This window comes from Plecotus auritus (assembly GCF_963455305.1).
Source record: "Plecotus auritus genome assembly, chromosome: X".
NCBI lineage: Eukaryota > Metazoa > Chordata > Mammalia > Chiroptera > Vespertilionidae > Plecotus > Plecotus auritus.
The window spans coordinates 105,568,405-105,589,758 of NC_137784.1; the positions used below are offsets into that span (position 1 = coordinate 105,568,405).

Genomic DNA, 21,354 nt, shown 5'->3' on the forward strand with positions numbered 1-21,354 from the left:
ATTTATCACATTCTGGAAATATCCTTTAATATTCCTTAAAATAGGGGATTCCATTACATCACTTAGCTTTTATTTGAAGACTATAGTACATGTCTCAGAGTTGGAGGCAATGGCAATGTGTTAGAAATCACTGTCAATTGGAAATCAATTCATAATAAAGATGACACTTCTAAAATTATAATGTGAGTCAATGGGAATATTTGATGCCATTTTAAAAAATGTGCTTCATGTACAAATGTCAAGGAATGCATTTATTGTGCAAAATGGGGGTCTAGTTTTAGTCAAATAAAGTGTAACTCAAAAAGAAAATACACATTAAAGCCCCTAACTCTGGGTTAGTAAAGAAGAAGAAATAAAAGTTAGTCATTTTTGAGGTGCTGGGCAATGTTATTTGATAAATTTACTAGGAGCCTATAGGAAACTAAAGTTGCTGCCCTCTCACTGGAACATTCAAGTTTATCATTTGTGTGTAACATAAAAGGGCAATTTAGATGTTAAAATTTAATCAACATGAAATATTAATGCCTTAGGTGGAAACAGAGAATGGCGCAATAATGGCATTAAAAAGGGCGAAAGTAGCACCATTACTCTCATTGACATCATCAATGTGTTTGCTTCAGTGAACTGTACCTCCAAAATGGAAAAATAGAAAAGTCGTTTGTAAGGAAGGTATCATCAATATTTAGCCTTTTTGCCCAACTCTAGAATGGCTATATTCTACAAAGGATGCAAAAACACATCTAACCAAAATATACACTGAGTGGCCAGATTATTATGATCTCTGAATGCATAATAATCTGGCCACTCAGTATATATATATATATATTAGAGGCCCGGTGCATGAATTTGTGCATGGGTGGGGTCCGACCAGCCTGGCCAGGGGGAGGGGACATGGGTGGTTGGCCGGCCTGCCTGCTGGTGGAACTCCTGGTCGAGGGGACAATTTGCATATTAGCCTTTTATTATATAAGATATACACTGAATGGACAGATTATTATGCATTCAGAGATCATAATACTCTGGCCACTCAGTGTAGATGTCTTTATTTAAAACACAGCAGGAATCCCTCTCCATACCAATGCCCTTTTCAAGATTGAGTCCTTTTCCCACTCTCTTTCCCTTCTGACCAAGTGATAATACCTCTCTCAGTTGCCAGCCTCAAATTCAACACTATCCCTTGTTAATGTTAATAATAAATAATAATCCTATATAATAAAAGTGTAGTATGCAAATTGTCCCCTCAACTGGGAGTTCATCTGGGAGTTTGACCAGGGGGCGGGGCTGGCCAAGGGAAGGGAGGGAAGCCCTGGCTGGCAGCTGGCAGCTGCTAGGGACCCTACCAGTGCAAGAATTTCGTGCACTGGGCCTCTAGTAAAATAATAATAAAACACAGTAACATTGGGTAGATTTCCTTTTTGTTCTTTTGGCTAATGTGATTGCATTGGGAGAATTTAAAAATTGATCATTACCAAATGAAAAAATGAAATACTACTCTTGGGAGTATTGAAGAGTGTTTAATATTCAATAAACAAACCTACATTTAGCCATCTACCTACAAATCATTAATTACCTACTATGTGCCAGGCATATAGTAATGCACGTGCAGATCTATTAAATATCAGTTGGTTTTGGAATGAGAACCAGAAGACCTAAATTCTGAGATACTACACCCTTCCCCACCTCTCCTAAGTACCATTTCTATAGTGATGACTCTCCATTTGTATCTCTAAACCCAACCTCTTTTATAAGCTCTAGATCCAAATTTCTAACTGCCAACCAGACATTTTCATCTAGATATTCCACAGGCATTTCAAATTCCACAAGATCAAACTGTAATGGCTATGTATGTATGTATGTATGTGCTCTTAGTATAGACACTCACAATATACTTTTAAAACAATGTTAGCTCTCCTTCTCCACTCTTATTCTATTTTAAAAATGAACCAACTCAAGCATCTCCTGTTCTGGTAACCCTTCATGAACTTCCCAGACAGAATTGCTATTCTCTCCATATTCTTATTGTAGTTTGTATAACTTTAATACTATATTTACCTTTTTAAAATCATTAGTGAGTTTGTATAGTTACTAATAAATCAATATTTTTATCTAATACTACATTTATAAACCTCTAGGGAAGATCATCTATTTTGTGGTTACTGCTACATTTTGTTTTTGAAGAGATTGATTTGAAAACACTGAAATAAAATGGTGTTTTCACAAGGAAATTCGGTTTCAGTATGTCTGAGTTGAGACTTGAGCATCTCTCACTTTAAAAATATGTGCAAGTGGCTCTGATGTACTCCAATGTCTGAAAATCACTGAATTCAGCAATCATCTACACAGAGATATCACTATATAATAAATGTTTAAGATTAACTCCTGAGGTTTGAGTAGGTATACAATCTTACATTGCGTTAAATGTCTGGTATGTCATTCTAATGATTTATGTAATGGGAGATGTGCATCAAACAATCTATGTAAAATTTCAACCTGTGCACATTAAAAATATCCTGAATATTAGTTAATATGAATATTTATTGCCATGGAAAGATGTAATTATTAATTAATAAAAGCAGATTACAAAACAATTGTAGAAATGACTGCAATACTAATATATATATATATATATATATATATATATATATATATATATCCTAAAATGATATACACCAAATTGTTAATATTAGTAATGTCTGGCTGGCAGAAATTAGGCTTTTTTGTTTTCTTATATTTCACTTTTCTGTATGTGTAACTTTCCACAATGCACATAAAAATTTCCTTGTAAAACTGTAATAATCAAATAATATAGGTATCAGGTAATATGCTAGATGCTGGAGACAGAACAATCAGTAACATAAGGTCAGGTTTAGAGAAGTTAAGCAACACACTGATGGCTACTCAGTAAGCAAATAATAGAGCTAGGTTTTTTTTATTCTAAAATAAAATTTATTCTGTTTCATCTTGGTGTCCCAGATCCAGTATCAGCTGTTTACAAAACTGTTAAGTAATCAAAGTTTCTGCTGCCTACCCACATTTTTCCATGCTATGAATTGCCATTATCACTGCCATGGGGCCTGTTTCAGTATATTCTTCATCCATCATTCTAATCCTTATTACATTCTTTAATGTTTTGCTCAACTCATCTGATAAAGTCATTGATTTCAAAGAGTTAATTATTAGTCATTGAACTGGACTTCTCAGTGCCTTATGTATGCAGCCTATTGGGCTAGGTGTCAGGATGACAGTTCACATTCAAATGGGGGAGGGGATTAGATATTCCCATAGTTAACTGCACTACAGTCTGATAAATGCTATAATAAAAATAATAACTTCCAGCTGGTATGGCATCAACCCAGGAAAACCCAGGAACCAAGAAGCCCTTGGTTTGATTCCTGGTCAGGGCACATGTCTGGGTTGCAGGCTCTATCCCCTTTGGGGGGCGTGCAGGAGGCAGCTGATCAATTGATGATGTTTCTCTCTCATAGATGTTTCTGTTCTCTATCCTCCTCCCTTCCTCTCTCTCGAAAAGAGTAATAAAATATTTTAAAAATAACAAAACATTCAGTATAGAAACATGAAAAGGTTAAGTGCTTATTCTGTCTGGGATGTCACTGAGAGTTTAAAAAAAAGGTGGTAGAGGGAAGTCAAGACCATTGTCTATGCAAAAATCCTTCTTGAGGATGAGTCTGACTTTCATGGCAACCCCCTGTAACCACATGGCCCTTACGCTGATGCCACACTCCAATGTAGATGTCTCTGGATTTGCAGCAGGCCAGAAGTGCTAAATACTTTTAGGCAGCCCTGTGAGCACATCTGAAAATAACATCCCTTAAAGCAAACACCTGTGGTCTATGTAGCCTTTCGTTCACATTAGTACATTGTTCTCACTGAACTGCATCCCGGAGCAGCTCACATAGTGGCTTATTTAATGTATCTAGGTTACCCAAGACTTGCAGAGATTAGGAAGCTGTCAGTAAAACATCTGGAAAGGCTTTGTGAATTGCTTTCTAAAATCACTCTAAATTAGCAACTAATGGAAAATTTTGACAACTTGCTCAACACTGAGTACAGCCGGATAAAAGTCAACCTCTAGAGGATTCTATTTTGTTTATCATCAATGCTAGAGTATATTTAACAGATTAATTTTTTCCAGAGGAGTCATCTTAATTTATTTCAGTGGACATCCTTGATTAGTAATTTCTTTCTTCCCCCTTTGGGGAATCAATCCAAAGAGTAAAGGGGAGTAACATAAATTTTTGAGTCAGCAATATGCTTGGGGAGGAATATGCAAATATGTAGTTAGAGATAAAGGCAACTAACATTTTTTTATGCATAGTTATAAGCAACTAAGCTTTTTCAGCCAATAGTGATAGATAATTTATACATAAAGATATGCTTTCTCTTGTGTATGTTAAGTGAATTATATTTATGGGTTTCTTAGAGTGCTGGCAAGGTTACATTTTCAATTATTTCACACTCACAGGTTACACAATTCATTGTACTTCTGTATCTCACTTTATCTCTGAACTAGAAAATATTTCCAAATACTTAAGTTTCTACATACTACAAATACATACATACTTAAGTTACTTAGTTTTTTAAAAGGTAAGGCATGTGATTTGGCATTAAAAAGTTATACCCTAAATTATGAGAAATTTAAGAGTGAGTCAGTAATGAAGGGCCAAGCCAGAGAACAAATTAGAGATATTCACTTTTATGTGGAATCTAAACTGACGAAAAAAATAGAAACAAAGGCATGGATACAAGAACAGACTGATGGCTATTGAAGGGGAGAGGGAATTAGATGAAAGAAGGTGAAGAGATTAGCCAAAGAACATATATGCACAACCCTTAGACACAGACTACTGTGTGGTATTATGAGAGGGAAAGGGGTGGGGGCTTGGTGGAGGTAGGCAAAGGGGGGATGGGGACATCTGTAATAGTGTCAACAATAAAAGTAAAGTTAAAAAAACTAATTTATGAAAAAAAATTAAAAGAAATCTTCAAATCTAAGTATTTGCAAGTGAAAATATCAAATTCCAGTGCCATTATAATTTATACATGTTCCTTTATCTTCTGGTATCACAAATGGATAAGCACCATGGCTGAACCTGGAAATAAATTAGGGCAAATTTTAAGAAAAAGAGGGGGAACACAACAGGATTCCATACTATTTAAAAGTTAATTTTATTTATTTATTTATTTATTTATTTATTTATGCACTTACTCATTTTTAATAGCCTTGAACTTTAAATCTCCAGAGAAAAAACACATTCGTTCAGTAAATATTTACCAGTGGCCAATGATTTGCTAGGCATTAGTGGAGAAATGAGAGAATATAAAGATGACAGTTATAGTCTCTGCTCTCAAGACATATGCAACTGAGTTGGAGACACATGCACTCAAATACATCTCACTGCTAATATAACAACTATATAAACTTGTTAAAACAATCTCTATAAACTAAAGCTTTTTTTCTGTATTTCTAAACTCACGTTCAGTACAGCTCATTATATTACTTGGTTCAGATTTGCAACTGAACAGCATGTAGTACATCAACACCAAGGCAGCATCTGAGTGTCAAAACATTTAAGGAAAAACAGACACCACAAAACTAATCCAAGGTCAGCAAAACCTGGCCAGGTTTGAGAAAGGTCCAATCTCCCTTCTCACTTCCAGTATTCTCACAAAGGGAGCAGTACAACCTGCTTTCCTAACAATCCACAATTTGTATTTATCTGAGCCCCAAAGTACTTTTCTTCAACGTAATCCCATTTATATTTAATCACCAGCCCAAGTTCTTGAAATAAACATCTTGTGTCCTTGAAAACCATATGCTATTACATGAGGGTTATAACATCACTACTTTTTACCAATATATTTATTCTACTTTACGTAAGAATCTTTTAAATTCACAAAATAACATTAATTTGGACTTTACAAATTAAGAATCTTTTTCAAAAGGAGTAGGGATTGAGCTTATATTTCTTCTTTGTGTTTTTTCTTGTGACTTAACTGCTAAGTATGATTGGAAAATTTAATGTATGCTCGGATATAATATTTGGTATTAAAAATAGCAACAGAAAAATTATCCAGTCTATAACCTGGGTCAGTATACATTCTTCCCAGCCTACAATTTTACACTTACAATCCCTGCTTTGAGTGATGGCAGTGAAACTCTATGCAAGTTCCTTAAACAACAAACATTCAAATATATTCACAATTTTTGACAGTACTAAGGCAAGAAGTGAAAAAATACACTGTCATTTATCTATTTTACAACAGGTCATAAAAACTTAAGTACGGGTTGAAGAAAAAAAAGATTGATTAGGTTTTTAGCTTAATTCTTTAAATTCAATCAGCAGAACCCTTGCATCCCTGAAGTGTTCTGACCAATTGAGACTTTTGCTACAAAAACAAGATTGTAGGACAGTTCCTTTTTTCAAAGAGAATAAACTTTGTTAAAAAGCACGTTTAGCACCAACAACTTACAAACTATAAACACTAAGACTACAATTTGCAAATGGAATGTTTTCAAAAGTTGATAATCAAGAACTTGGAATGTAGTTTCCAATTAAAAAAGTGCTATAAAACTATGGCTAGCTTTCCAGAACAGATGTACCAACTCAGTTAAAAATGTTCTTAATATACTGTCTATTTGAAATGAAAAATAACCAGAAACAGTATTAATGTAATAGTGATAACAAAGAAAAAGATACACAATTATAAAACTGACTACATGGCATTAGAGAGAATTTATAAATGACTTAAAGGGAGGACACAGCTAAGAATTAGCCCAGAATCTTGGTATAACAATTAAAAATGATTGTTAAATGGTTGTAGAAAAGTATTAAAGCCAAGTTTTGTTTGCCTGAAGGACAACTCTCTCTCCCTCTCCCCCACCCCTCTCTGCTTAATACACTAAGCACAGGTAAGTTGGGCAGTTCCAAGTGGAGGACAAAAGCCACATATAGTTAATAGCACAAACACAGCCTGACAAAGGAAAATGAGAGGGAAAATCTGGGCACTTGGAGAACACAGTGGCCATCCTTAGCTCCAGAGGCCTGCGTAGTTCCCGTGGAGGCCTGAAGGGAGAGGCCCCCCAGCCACAAAGAGCTTCATCTCAGGCCAGTTGTAGCAGTGGGTGTAGAGAGCGTTGGGGAACTCATTCATGCCTCCGAAGTAGTTCACCCACAGGTTATCGTGGTTGAGCCAGCCTCTGCCACAGGTGAGCCTGAGCTTCCTCCCTGAGGGCTCTGGGGAGGAGTCTAGGTTGGACGATGCCCTCTCCTCCAGGAACTTCTGGGCACGGACGTCATAGAAGAGCAGGGAGCCATGGCCTGTGCCCACGGTGATGATGTGCTGGTAGAAGCTCAAGGAACGCACACCAGTGCCGCCCTCTCGGGAGCACAGGGGCCGGACGTTCTGCTGGCGCTGGCGCGGATCCACAAAGGAGACGTGGGACTGGGAGCCCACCGCGTACAGGGACAACTCATCGCAGTAGGTCAGGCACACGTTCTCTCTGCAGTAGGGCAGCCTGATGGACAGCAGCCTGGACAGGGTGCTGCGGGCTTTCCACAGGTGGAAGTAGCCATCTAGGGACACTGCTCCCAGCTCCTGGTTCTTGCCACTGAATGCCAGGGCCCGCACCTTTCGGTTACTGGGGTTAGTGCTGGACCTGGGGATGGTGTCCATGTCCCTCGGACGGATGTGGGCGTACACAGGGAGCCCCGCGTCATTGTGCCAGGTAATGCTGCCATTGACCATGTCCGGATCCATTCTCCACAAAGCCACAGTGCCATCGCGGGACCCGCTCACAGCCACAGTGTCACTCATCCAGGCGATGGCGAAGATCCAGTCCTTGTGGCCATGGCGGTCGCCCAGGCACACGGGGTCCAGGGTGGGCAAATGGTAGACAGCCAGGCTGTTGGGGTTCTCGCCCCCGGTGGCCAGAAGCGTCTTGGAGGGATTCAGCTCGATGGCGTGGATGCCACAGCTTGGCTGGGCCCGAGCCGGCTCGGGTCCCCGGTCCTGCATGAGCGGGATTCGCGTGATCTGGCCTGACTGCACGTCCACCACGAAGAGCGTGTTGCACTTGGTGCCGCACACCACCTGCCTGGCGTTCAGCCATTGCGACGCGAACACCTTGTTGAGAGTGCCCAGGGCCAGCTCGCGCTCTCGCAGCAGCTCTGGCAGCTTCTGCACCGCGTAGCCGCGCAGCTTGTCCTCGAAGCCAGGGAACCCCGCGCGGCCCTGCGCGCCCACCTCGCGGCCCATCAGGTAGGGCACCAGCGAGCGCGGCGTCGCCGGCCGCTTCTGCTTCTTGGGCAGCAACAGCGGGCCCTCTCCAGCCGCCACCACCAAGCCCTGGGACGACGAGCTCGCAGCGGCCCCCTCGATGGCGGGCGCTTTCCGCTTCCTGCTACCTGTTTGCTCCATAGCCGTGGTAGGCGGTGGGCAAGTGATGGCGGTGATGGAGGCTGCGGTGCTGCGGCAGAGGTGGCGGCGAGTGGCACCCGTGTTGGCTGTGGTGGTGCAGGGGCGGAGTAGCCTCCAAGTCAGCCAGACGAACGAACTCTCAAGGGCCAGGAGTCTGGGGCGACCGCGGGTAGTGGAGCCTAACGAGTCCAGGGCGCGGCGCTGGGGAAGGAGCGCGAGGACTGCGAGGTCTGGGAGGTACGCGGAGGCGTGAGCTGTGGTGCGGTACTAGGCGAGGTAGCGAAGTGCGGCCAGAGCGCAGTTGACTGGGACAAGAACTAAGCGGGGGTTTGGAGTGGGAGGGGCTGGCGGGCGGGGGGGGGGGGGGGGGAGGAGGGAGGGCGGGAGCAAAGAACTGGCAGGCGTGGTGGGAGGGAGCACAAATCAGGCACAGGGGGTGGTGGTGGGGATTCTTGGGCAGGGAATGTACTGAGGGCCTAAGAGCCATGAACCCAAGATTGCCTTGTGTGCCTGTCCTGAACCCCCACTAAGAGACAAGGAATATTTCACTACTTTCAGGACAACAGCCAACCAGCCTTTTTAAAATCCTTACTTAAATACAATTTTGAAACCTCAAGCAGGAGGCTAAAAGGAGCTCAGGCAATTGTCTGAAAAAGAAACAAATGTGTACTTGCAGCCCGGGAGACACTTGATTAAGATTAGACCTTGAACTTAGTGTGGGATGGGGGTTGGCAGCTGCATAGAGCACCCCCCCCCCGCCCCTATCCCTCACTTAGATTCCTTCTGCAGCAGCTTTTTTTCAGCCCCCCCTGCTGATGTCTTAAAACAGTTTAAAAAACAGTACACACACACACACACACACACACACACACACACACACACACACTGAGTGGCCAGATTATTATAACCTCTGAAGGCATAATAATTTGGCCACTCAGTGTATATCCTATATAATAAAAGGCTAATATGCAAATTGTCCCCTCAACCAGGAGTTTGACCAGCAGGCAGGCCGGCCAACCACCCATGTCCCCTCCCCCTGGCCAGGCTGGCGGGACCCCACCCATGCACGAATTCATGCACCGGGCCTCATATATATATATATATATATATATATATATATATATATACACACACACACACACATATATATATATATATATATATATATATACACACACACACATATATATATATATATACACACACATATATATATATATATATATATATGTGTGTGTGTGTGTGTGTGTGTGTGTGTGTATGTGTGTGTGTGTGTATATATATATTGAGTGGCCAGATTATTATGCATTCAGAGATCATAATAATCTGGCCACTCGGTGTATATATATTTCCCTTCAAACTGAAGTATCTGAGCTCCCTTACTGGAGTGTCCTGAGGGATGTGTTCCAAATACAGATTCCTTGGCCCCACTTTCTGACCTGAGTGATGTCTGGGACCCCTTTGGTCAGGCAGAGCCTTGAGAACCTGTTGGGATGCCCTTAAAGAGGAGAGGTTGCTTGGAGGTGCTGGCTTCCCTTGCAACTCAGAGCTCTAAGGAGGTGGAGAGGAAGAGTTTGAGGAAGGACCATTTCCCTTGTTGCTTCTGGGTTCTGTCCCCACTCTAGGTCCCAGAGGCTCAGGTGCCTGGGCATATTCTCCTGGGGCCTTGGGCTGAGGTCCTGAGGGATGGGCAAGATTTTTCACAAGCAGAGATGAAGGTAAAGAACTTTCCAGAAGGTGGCAACCACAGGGACACAATCATGAAATGTAAGGGCACTGGCTTGGTCTCAGGAGTTCCATGTTTCTTTCATACCTTGCTCTTCTGCTTCATGGCAGCCAATCCAGTGGCATGTTCCTACCCAGGCATTATCAGTTACACAGTGAGAAGGTCTTGCAAGGCAAGTCTGGTGGTTAATACCTACTTTGCTCACTCACCCCTCCTCCTGCTGCATGGGGGTGGGGGCATGGAGAGATGCTTTTACTTTTCTGATCAACCTGGGGAGCCCATGGGAGCTACTTTGTTACTGCTTCCTCTTCCCTCCCTCTCTCCCTGCCCTGATTGCTGATTTTCTCCCACCTTCCCCCACCCTTTTTGCAATGTCACCTCAGGTGCACAAATTCCAAGTACAAACCATGAGTCCTTCCCACCACTCCAGTACAGGTGCTGCATTCCATTGCTCCCCTGTACTCTCTCCTGCACCCCAGTTCTGATTCCTCCTCATTTTATTCATCCCATAGTAACAAAAAGGTTGCATCTGCTGCTTGTGGTAAACATGAAATTACGGAAAGCTGCATGGAGCCTGCGTTCTATTTTCACAGGTAGGGGTGGAGGAAATAGACATTACAGAAAGAGGCAACCATATATAAAACACATGGAGAGTGTAGAGGAGCAGTTCACAAATGTTCCTGTACATTAAAATCACAGGGACAGCCTAAGAAATATGTATATACCTTGACCCTGTCTCTAAAGATTTGATGCAAATGGTCTGTGGACCACTCTGTGAGAAACATTGGTCTAGGCTCTTCTCACCCATGTCAGGGCAGGGTGTGTTGAGGAGATTAACATATTCAGTGTACTTCAGGGTTACCCTGAAAATGGACCCCTATCCAGGTGAATATTATGAAAGCTTTAGCAATTAAAGAGGCTACGATTAGCTTGAGGTCAAAGCAGAGTGTGACCTAGGCAGAGAAATTGTACCTATTAAGTACAGTATATAGAACTGATTATATTTTACTATATAACCTTATACCTTTACTGTACTGTATTTATTATTATACTAACAAGCATTGTTGTAGCAATTTTAGAAATATTATTCTGTTTAATCTACTTTTATAATAGTGGATGCTCCATTTTGTAGATGAGGAAAATGGGGCTTGAAAAGGTCCTGATTTTGTCTAAAGTCAATGAATTAGTAAGTAATAGATGCAGGATTTGAACACAAGTACTCTGAATCCATATTCCATGATCTCATCCATTTCTCTGAAACTGGGGATATGTCAGGGATTGAATGAAAGGTTCTGCTAGTGATGGAGATTTAAACTTCATTTCTTTATATCACCAAAAATGTTGGGATATAGCTGTGGACATCTGCAGAAAGTAGATGTTATAGGTGAAGAGACTGAGAGCAACTGTGAGAGATTCTGGGATTCAGCCTGTGATTAGTGTCAAGGCTTGCTGAAAGTGGAGGTTCTGTAGCTCTTCCGACACAGCAGCCAGACAGACTAGCAAAAACTAGTGTAGGGTTCCTGATGTCATTCTGTGGAAGAATGACCAATCTGAGTATCTATATCAAACAAGAAAAACTAAGTACTATATCTATCTTCTTTTTCATGGGAGTAAGGAAGCATCAAAATTGAATACTACCCCATAGAAAGGGGGGAGGAACCCTTGCAATTACTGATATTAGACTTTCTACCAGTCAGGTGTGTGCAATTGGGACTCAGATGTAATTTGGTTTAGAAAAACAAAGAAATGTGCTCTATATTCCTTTCAGGTTTCATGAGATGATAATACCCAAACCCAGGATTCAGAAGAACAAAGAGGACTTGCATGCTCTGGGAGTTGTGGTATCACACACAATAGAGTGCCAATCTCTTACATACTTAATATCATCCTCCAAGTCATCATACAATGCCCTTATGTCTGCATTGCATATTATGTAGTGGAGGATGTGTATTATAACTTTCTAAAACATGGTGGAGATATAGGAAGGGAAACTTCCAGTTCTGGCAAAGAGAGAACACACCTATTCCTTCCAGGTCCTCACTCCTACCACTAAAAAAATCCCCTGGACATAGCACAGCAAACAAATAAAATGAAGTCTCTGAGCAGTGGAAAGACTAAGGATCTCAGAATTTGAGAAAAGACGGGGTGGTGGGTTCCCTGAGTTTCTTTATTGTATCCCATATATCCCAGACAGGGAGTTGCAGAAACTCCAAACCACAACCTTCAACAGGCACAGGTAAAAAAAAAAAAAAAAAAAAAAAAAAAAAAACAAAAAAAAAAAAACAAAAAAAACAAAACAAAAATCCAATAAAAGTCTGTCTCCTCTAGGCAAATGATCTGGAAAAGGGAGAACTAACAACAGGGAACCTTATTTTATTTCATTTTATTGACTTTTTAGAGAGAGGGGGCAGGAGAGGGAGAGAGAGATAGAAACATTGGTGAGAAAGTAACATCAACATCAATTGGCTGCCTCCTGCATTCCTCCCACTGTAAACAAAACCCAGGCACATGCTCTAACTGGGAATCGAACCCATGACCTCTTGATGCATGGGTTGACACTCAACCACTGAACCACACCGGTTGGCCAGGTGGGGAATCTTTTTTGCAATACTCATCCTACTTGAGGCAAACACTTAAAGAAAAACCATCCTACCTCTCCTCACCCCAACTCTTTCAGTGAGGCCAAGTGGAAAGATGATTTTCCATTCTAAATAAGGCAGAAGTAGGTTTTGTACCCTGATTCCCATGCAGGAGTGGTCTCATTGTAATACCAGGGTGAGCGGAGCCTCCACCCATAGCTGACAACAAGGAGACTGTTGGAGGAGGGGCTAATCACCACTCTGCTTCATCCCCCTCTTCTTTACTAGTGTGATGGAAGAGCTCAATGAGGAGCTTAACTTTCATCCTGACCCAGCATCAATGAGACTGAACTAGTCAGCACTCCACTTTCCATCACCCCTTGGTATGGGCAGGAAGCTGAACCTCCACAGCCACCCAGCAGCAAAGAGACTGAGAGAAGATGGAGAAGCAAGGCTAGTCCTGTTCCCCAAGAAATAGTGAAATCAGTATCTACACATGCAGATTCAAGAAACTAAGTGAACCCAAATAGGGTAAGTCCAAATAAATCCACACCAAGACACATTATAATTAAACTTCTGAAACTAAAGGTAAAAAAATCTTAAAAGCAAACAGAGAAATGACACATTACCTAGAGGGGAAAACCAAATTAAATGACATCAGATTTCTTATCTGAAACTACAGAAGTCAAAAGGATGTGCTGAAAAGAAAAAAACTATGTCAACTGAAAAGTCTGTATCCAGTAACAAAAAATTCAGGGAAATAAAGATAGTCTCAAATGGAGAAAAATGAATAGAATTTGTTGCTAGAAAACCTACACTTGGAGGATGGCTAAAGAAAGTTTTCTAGGCAGAATGGTAATCAAAAAAGAAAACTACTTGGATTTTTAAAAATATATGTTTTATTGATTTTTTTACAGAGAGGAAGGGAGAGGGATAGAGAGTTAGAAACATCAATGGGAGAGAAACATCTATCAGCTGCCTCCTGCACAACCCCTACTTGGGATGTGCCTGCAATCAAGGTACATGCCCTTGACTGGAATCGAACCTGGGACCCTTCAGTCTGCAGGCCAACACTCTATCCACTGAGCCAAATCAGTTAGGGCAATATACTTGGAATTTTAGAAAGGAAAGAAGAATATCAAAATAGATAACAATATGATCAAATATAATAGACTATCCTACTTCTCATGAGTTTCTTAAAATATCTTACTGATATTCCATACTTTATATTACCTGACCCTGATTACTTAGTCTTCAGTAATCATATTTGATGTTTGAAGCAAAAATTACTTCTCTATCTAATGTGTACAGGGAATATTTAAGATAATGATATTTAGAAGTAGGGAGGCTAAAGGGAACTTATACTTTACTCAAGGTTGTAAAGCACTGATAACAGTACACTATGATAAATTACATATGCATATTGTAATAGGTAGGTAACCACTAAGAAACTTTACAAACTGATATACTCAAAATACTACCAGTATAAATAAGTGAAGATACAATCCTTAAATAATGGTTCAAATAACCCACAGGAAGTTGAAAAAGGATAAACAGAGAAACAAGGAAAAGAGGAATCAACAGAAAACAAGTGGAGACTTAAGCCCAAACATAGCAATAATTACCTTAAATATAAATGTTCTAAATACAGTAATCAAAAGACAAAGATTGGCAGAGTGGATTAAAAATAAAACTATCTGGAAATATGCTTGCTACAGGTTATTCCCTTCAAATATGACATTCGTAGATTGAAAGTAAAAGGATAGAAAAAGATACAAAATGCAAATATTAACCACAAAAAGCAGGAGAAGCTATATTAATACCAGAATATATGAACTTTAGAGTGAAAAAAATTACTAGAGACAGTCATTACATAATGCTAGGAGGATTAACCCACAAGGAAAATATTGCAATTCTAATTTTAAAATAAAATAAAGTAACATATAAATTAAATTATCTAATTTTTTAAATACCTCAGTGGATTGTCTTGTACTCACTGCTTTGGAGGTGTGTTCTAGTGAACTGTCACTTATTGGATGCTTATCAATAAGACAAGTGCTTAACATAAATTATTTTATTTAATACCTACCACCACAACTGGAGGCATGTATGATCTCTCCCAATTGAACATATTAGGAAGTGAAGGTATTGCAAGTTTAAGACAACTCAACAAATTTTTACAGCTAGTCGGTGAGAGAGCTGGGATTGAAGTGCATTTTGGCTTGCTTCCCAAGGCCATGAACAGGCTATATAGTATGTATTCTGTGTTGAATTTTTGCTTATAAAGACAAATGATATAGTGAGTTTTTGTTACATTTCTTTGAAGATAAAAAGTACTACTTTTAGTTTTAAGGTAGAACACGGGAATAAAATCTTAAATGTACAACCCAGCTAAAAAACTTGAACCAACTGTTGAGAACTATTAGAAAAAAATATATTAAATTCTTACCAAAAGGTCTGGTTCTCCTTGCTGAGAGTGTTTTTGGACATGCCACATTACTCTCAATCATTTTCAAAATACAAAATACAGCATATATAATGCAGTTTTAAGTATGTAAGAAACAAAAGGAAATATATATATATATAATATTTTCAGTATTATCTTTCTTATGCTTTTTTCTAATTCTTAACTCATAGAATCATAGCACCAATACACATCAACCAATACATATTAACCTTTATTTCTGGTTAATGATCTCTAAATTACCCTGAACACAGGAATAGGGAATGTTTATGTTGCCTGCCTTCCTATACCACCTTTGATGGTAACCTGCCTTACTCATAGCACTTGTTCTAGAAGAAGCCCTTTGTTGGTCATGCTTTATATTACCTGACCCTGTACTCCTTGTCTCAGTTAAATGGACCAAATGTAGGCTAAAGGATGAAGTGAAGTCAATCCAAAGAAAGACTGATATTCCAGGTTAAAAAAAGAGCTGGGACAATGAGATTCTCAGTTTCAGTAATTTTATATAGTAAACACCAACTACCATGAACTTAATATGCATTTGCTATAGCTAGTCTAGAATGGAATTTTGAAAACCCTGATTTGGGGGAATGTGGCAGATAGAGTTGAATTAAGTAACACTGCAGTGTATTGCAATAAAAGTACCCAAAAGGCATTCAGAATATAACCAATTGGTAAATGAACAATGAGACTCCTGATTACTACACTTTTTCTAAAAGCTTAATATGTTTATCTTCAAATTCTTTAATCTTTTATATCCTGAAAGAGCAGACTGGCATTTACTGTGTGCTTCAATTTAGTTAATTTTCATTTCATGTGAATATGTGTACATTTTCCCATTATCACTTGTCTAAATGTCCTCTAAGCATTGTTATACTACTGAAAAAATAAAGGTGACCCAGTTGGTAGTATTTTATCAAATTAACTTCAGGTTTTAAGAGAACCTAATGGCCTTTATAGCAAAATGCTGTCCTATGGAGAAATGAACTGAAAATAGCAGGAATTTGTCTTTCTATCTTTCTAGATATCTTCTATCTTTCTGTCTCTATACGTGCATATAATTTCATATATATGCATAAATGATAATTTCATATATACATCAGTAATGATTCAAAAAACAATTAGGAGAGAGCACATGCAAATCTGCAAAATATAATAAGAAAACCAAGCACAGCATACTCCTTGTCTTTCAATAGCTATGTTGTCTACATGTGAGACATAAAAAGTAGTAAATTACATGGTCTCCAAAAATTGGAATCTTTATCCAATTTACTTATTTTAAAGATTTTCTCACCATGCCTAGCACAAGTGCTTTTAACTTCTAAGACCAAATTTTCAAAAAAATATGATATTTTTAAAGAAAGGTATGTTGTGGAATAAATGCTTATATTATGATTTTATCACCTTATTTATTTATTTTTATTTTTTTAAATTTAATAAATCTTTATTGTTCAGATTATTATAATTATTCCTCTTTTTTTCCCCCCATAGCTCCCCTCCACCAGGTTCCCACCCCACCCTCTTCCCTTACACCCCCCCCAATGTCCTCATCCATAGGTGTATGATTTTTGTCCAGTCTCTTCCCGCACCCCCCACACCCCTTTCCCCCGAGAATTGTCAGTCCACTCCCTTTCTATGCCCCTGATTCTATTATATTCACCAGTTTATTCTGTACATCAGATTTTTTTATTCACTTGATTTTTGGATTCACTTGTTGATAGATATGTATTTGTTGTGCATAATTTTTATCTTTACCTTTTTCTTCTTCTTCCTCTTCTTAAAGAATACCTTTCAGCATTTCATATATTACTGGTTTGGTGGTGATGAAGTACCTTAGCTTTTTCTTATCTGTGAAGCTCTTTATCTGCCCTTCAATTCTGAATGATAGTTTTGCTGGGTAGAGTAATCTTGGTTGTAGGTTCTTGCTATTCATCACTTGGAATATTTCTTGCCACTCCCGTCTGGCCTGCATAGTTTCTGTTGAGAAATCAGCTGACAGTTGTATGGGTGCTCCCTTGTAGGTAACTAACTATTTTTCTCTTTTTCTCTTGCTGCTTTTAATATTCTCTCTTTGTCTTTGCTCTTGGCATTTTAATTATATGTGTCTTGGTGTGGTCCTGTTTGGATTCCTTTTGTTCAGGGTTCTCTGCGCTTCCTGGACTTGTAACTCTATTTCTTTCACCAGGTGGGGGAAGTTTTCTGTCATTATTTCTTCATAAAGGTTTTCAGTATCTTGCTCTCTCTCTTCTTCTGGCACCCCCATAATTCTGATGTTGGTACGCTTGGGGTTGTCCCAGAGGCTCCTTACACTATCTTCATATTTTTGGATTCTTTTTTCTTTTTGCTTTTCCGGTTGAGTGTTTTTTGCTTCTTCGTATTTCAAATTTTTGACTTGATTTTTGCGATCCTCTAATCTGCTGTTAGATCTCTGTATAATATTTTTTATTTCAGTCAGTGTATGCTTAATTTCTAGTTGGTCCTTTTTCATATTCTCAAGGGTCTCGCTAAATTTTTCGGCCTTTTCTAGAAAATTCTTGAAAAACCTTATAACCGTGGTTTTGAACTCTATATCCAGTCATTTGCTTTCCTCCATTTCTTTCATTTCTGATCTGTTTCTCTGTCTCCACATTTTGGCTGCTTCCCTGAGTTGATAGAGTGGCTTTGTGTGCTAGGTGTCCTATAGGGCCCAGTGGCTCAGCCTCCCCAATTACCTGAGGTGGATACTCTTGGTGCACCCCTTTGTGGGCTATGTGCGCAGTCTTGTTGTAGTTAAGCCTTGATTGTTGTTGGTATCACTGGGAGGAATTGACCTCCAGGCCAATTGGCTGTGAGGACCAGCTGTGTCTACATTGGGAGAACTTCTATGCTGGAGACACCCTTATGAAACAAGACTTGCAAAAGCCTCTGTGCTCAGCTTTGATGGGGCGGAGTCTCAGGGCGGAGCAGACAGCATTGGTTTCCTGTCAGCCCTGCCCTAAGAGGCCCCCAGGGTCTCAGTGTCCCGTAGTAATTGCTGCAAGCACCTCTGAGAGAAAGCTGCCCTCAAGTTCCGCCCGCTGCCAGACAGTCCAGTTTCTCCCCGAATGAGTCTGGGTCCCCAGAGTCTCGCCCGGAACTGGAGTTCAGTGTAGTTGGGAGCTTTTGTCTCCCTCCCACTTGAGAAAGCCAGCCACATACTCAGTTGCCCACCCTCTCTGTGCACTCACGCCTCAGTACCTTTGCCTTCCGCAGTTCCTCTGAGTCTCAGTGTGCTTATCTCTTTCCTGACAGTCCAGTTTCACCCTGTATGAGTCTGGGTCCCCAGAGTCTCGCCCGGAACTGGAGTTCAGTGCAGTCGGGAGCTTTTGTCTCCCTCCCGCTTGAGAAAGCCAGCCATGCACTCAGTTGCCAGTCCTCTCCACATGTATGTCTCAGTACCTCTGCCTCCTGCAGCTCCTCTGAGTCTCAGTGTGCTTTTCTCTTTCCTTCTAGTTGTAGAATTTCCACTCAGTCAGCCTTCCTGTGGTTCTGGATGATGTCTGTTTTGTCTTTTAGTTGTAGTTTTGAAATTGTTGTATGAGGCAGCAGTTTAGGTGTTTACCTATGCTGCCATCTTGGTTTCTCCTATCACCTTATTTAATGTCAAAAATTCCGCATTGATGCATTTATTTCTTAGAGTTAAGGTACAAGGCTAAATCATCAGGTAGACCATTTAAATCAAATATACAACAGGGTATAGTTATCCAGATATGAGAAGATTTCCTATAATTCTTATAAAACAAAATGACTATCAGACATGAATACATTTTTTCCAGCAAAAAATAAACAAACAGATAAATGGATTATGAACATTATTTTCAACTATGACCAGGAGTAAGGTATTATGAGGACCACTTGGAGGTACTATGGGTATATGAGTATAAAAATTATATTCATACCCAGAAAGCGTCCTTGGGGTTCAGTGCATGAACATTTCTTGGAGTATTAGAACTTAGTAAAGAACCTGCCTAATGCGTCTAGCAGATCACTTGATCCAGTTTGGCCTGCTGAGCAGAAAATACTAATTGAACATCAGTAGGCTCAGGAGAGTAATTTCTCACCTAGGCTCATCACCAGATATTGATCTATTGATCGCTCTCAAACAGCTGATCTGTTACTACCCTGGAAGCTCTATGCTGGAACTAGTTTTAACAGCAACAGAGTAATCACCCTTCCCCAAAGGACCAACAGGGATACTGTATATTGACCAGGATTTTCCAGATTGCGTAATCAAATTCATAAATTTCGATGTTTTCAATTTTCTTTAAACTTTGAGTTTGAGTAAGAGAAACCTACAATAATAGGGAAAATAATAATCATAATAATTGCTGTCAATTATCAATAGCTTATTATGAGTTATGTGCATACAATTCTCACACGATCTTGAAGGGTGAATATTTTTGTCCCTACTCTACAGATGAGGTGACAGATTTAGAAAGTGTTAGGCAGCCAATAAGTATCAGAGGTGAACTGTAAATTCAGTTTTATCTCAAGCCCCTCAACTGCACTGTCTTAGTGAGTTCACGCTGCTATAACAAAATAACATAGACTATATGGTTTAAACAAGAAAAAAATGATTTATAACTTTCTGGAGGCTGCAAGTCTGAGATCAGAGTGCCAGCATGGTCAGGTACTGGTGGGGGCTCTTTTCCTGGCTTGCAACAGTGGCCTTCTTTTTGTGTCCTCACATGGTGGATAGAGAGAGAAACCTCTGGTGCTTCTTAGTATCATTTAACGACACTAATCTCATCATGGGGGTTCCCCTCTAATGACTTCATCTATACTTATTTCATCCTAAAGGCTCCATCTCCTAATACTATCATATTGGGAGTCAGGACTTTAAAATATGAATTTGGGGGAACACAATATTCAGTTCATAACATAATACAAAAAGAACATTCAAATTTTTCTGTGCAAGCATTTCCAAATTGCATTATGAACAATCATTTGTGAAATGCTTTGATATATACTATATATATATATATATATATATATATATATATATATATATATATATATCAGTGAAATACATTTGGCAAATAGATTTACACCATATTCAATGCAGAGAAATTCACAATGCATATTATCTGACTGAAGTCCCTGACAAGTCCCATGGAAAAGAAATCTGCTTTACTTTAATCAGCACTTCTCAAATTTGGTTTTCTATTAAACACTTTTCCACAGAACACACTTTGAGAAATATTAGTTTCTGTCAGTCATGCTCTGCTCTTACAACATCATTCCTGGATGGGATTATGACTAGGGGTTTTGGGAATTTGAGTAAAATAAAACATGTCCCAAGGCTAGCAGCAGTGAACACAAAGAAGAAAGCTAAATTGTGTGACATTTGTGGTTCTCTCTGCGGTTGACAGAAAGGTAAAGCAGATGTCAGGGACAGTATGGAATTCTAGTATGTATCATACTTAATATTTATAGGCTTAAGAGTCAACATCTTGTATAGATGAATAATAATGGTGATGGTGATGAGAGTTATCATTATTATGGGCTATTGTTATTATTACAAGCTGTACAAAGACAAACTAATCGAAATACTGCTCCCTCACTGTATTACTCAGGGCTGTCCAGAAAAACTGATTTTATACACACACACACAGGTTGGGGTAAATGTAGGTTTACAGTTATGAGTATGTTAAACACAGTTTTTTTTCTTGTATTATAATTTATTAAGTATTGCAATATTTTCTATATGAATAACTGTAAATCTCATGTGTATATATATATATATGCATACACACACACTCACACACACACACACACACACACACACACACACACACACACACACATAAGGATTTTGCTGACATGATTATAGAGTCTGAGTCCCACAATCTGCCAACTACAAGCTGGAGACCCAGCAAAGCCAGTAGTGTAATTTGTCTGAGTCCAAAGGCCTAAGAACCAGGGGAGCCAATGATATAAATCCCAGTCTGAGTGCAGAAGAAGACAAATAGGCAGTAAGGAAGGGAGGTGATCTCCCCTTTCTTCACCTTTTTGTCTGTTCAGGCCTTCAAAAGATTGGATGATGCCCAGTGACGTAGAGAAGGACAAGACACTCCAGTCAGGCTACCTGATTTGGATGCTAATGTCTTCAGTAATCATCCTCACGA

General features: G+C 39.6%; 1 protein-coding gene across 1 annotated transcript; it reads right to left on the reverse strand.

The window, feature by feature from the left end:
• Positions 1-7,050: 7,050 nt before the first annotated feature.
• Positions 7,051-8,439, reverse strand: LOC308240234 (DDB1- and CUL4-associated factor 12-like protein 2; the record flags this gene model as incomplete). The annotated part of the gene is made up of 1 exon (XM_080653134.1): positions 7,051-8,439. One exon carries the CDS (start codon positions 8,437-8,439, stop codon positions 7,051-7,053), a length of 1,389 nt encoding a protein of 462 aa, XP_080509260.1.
• Between the last annotated feature and the right edge of the window lie 12,915 nt (positions 8,440-21,354).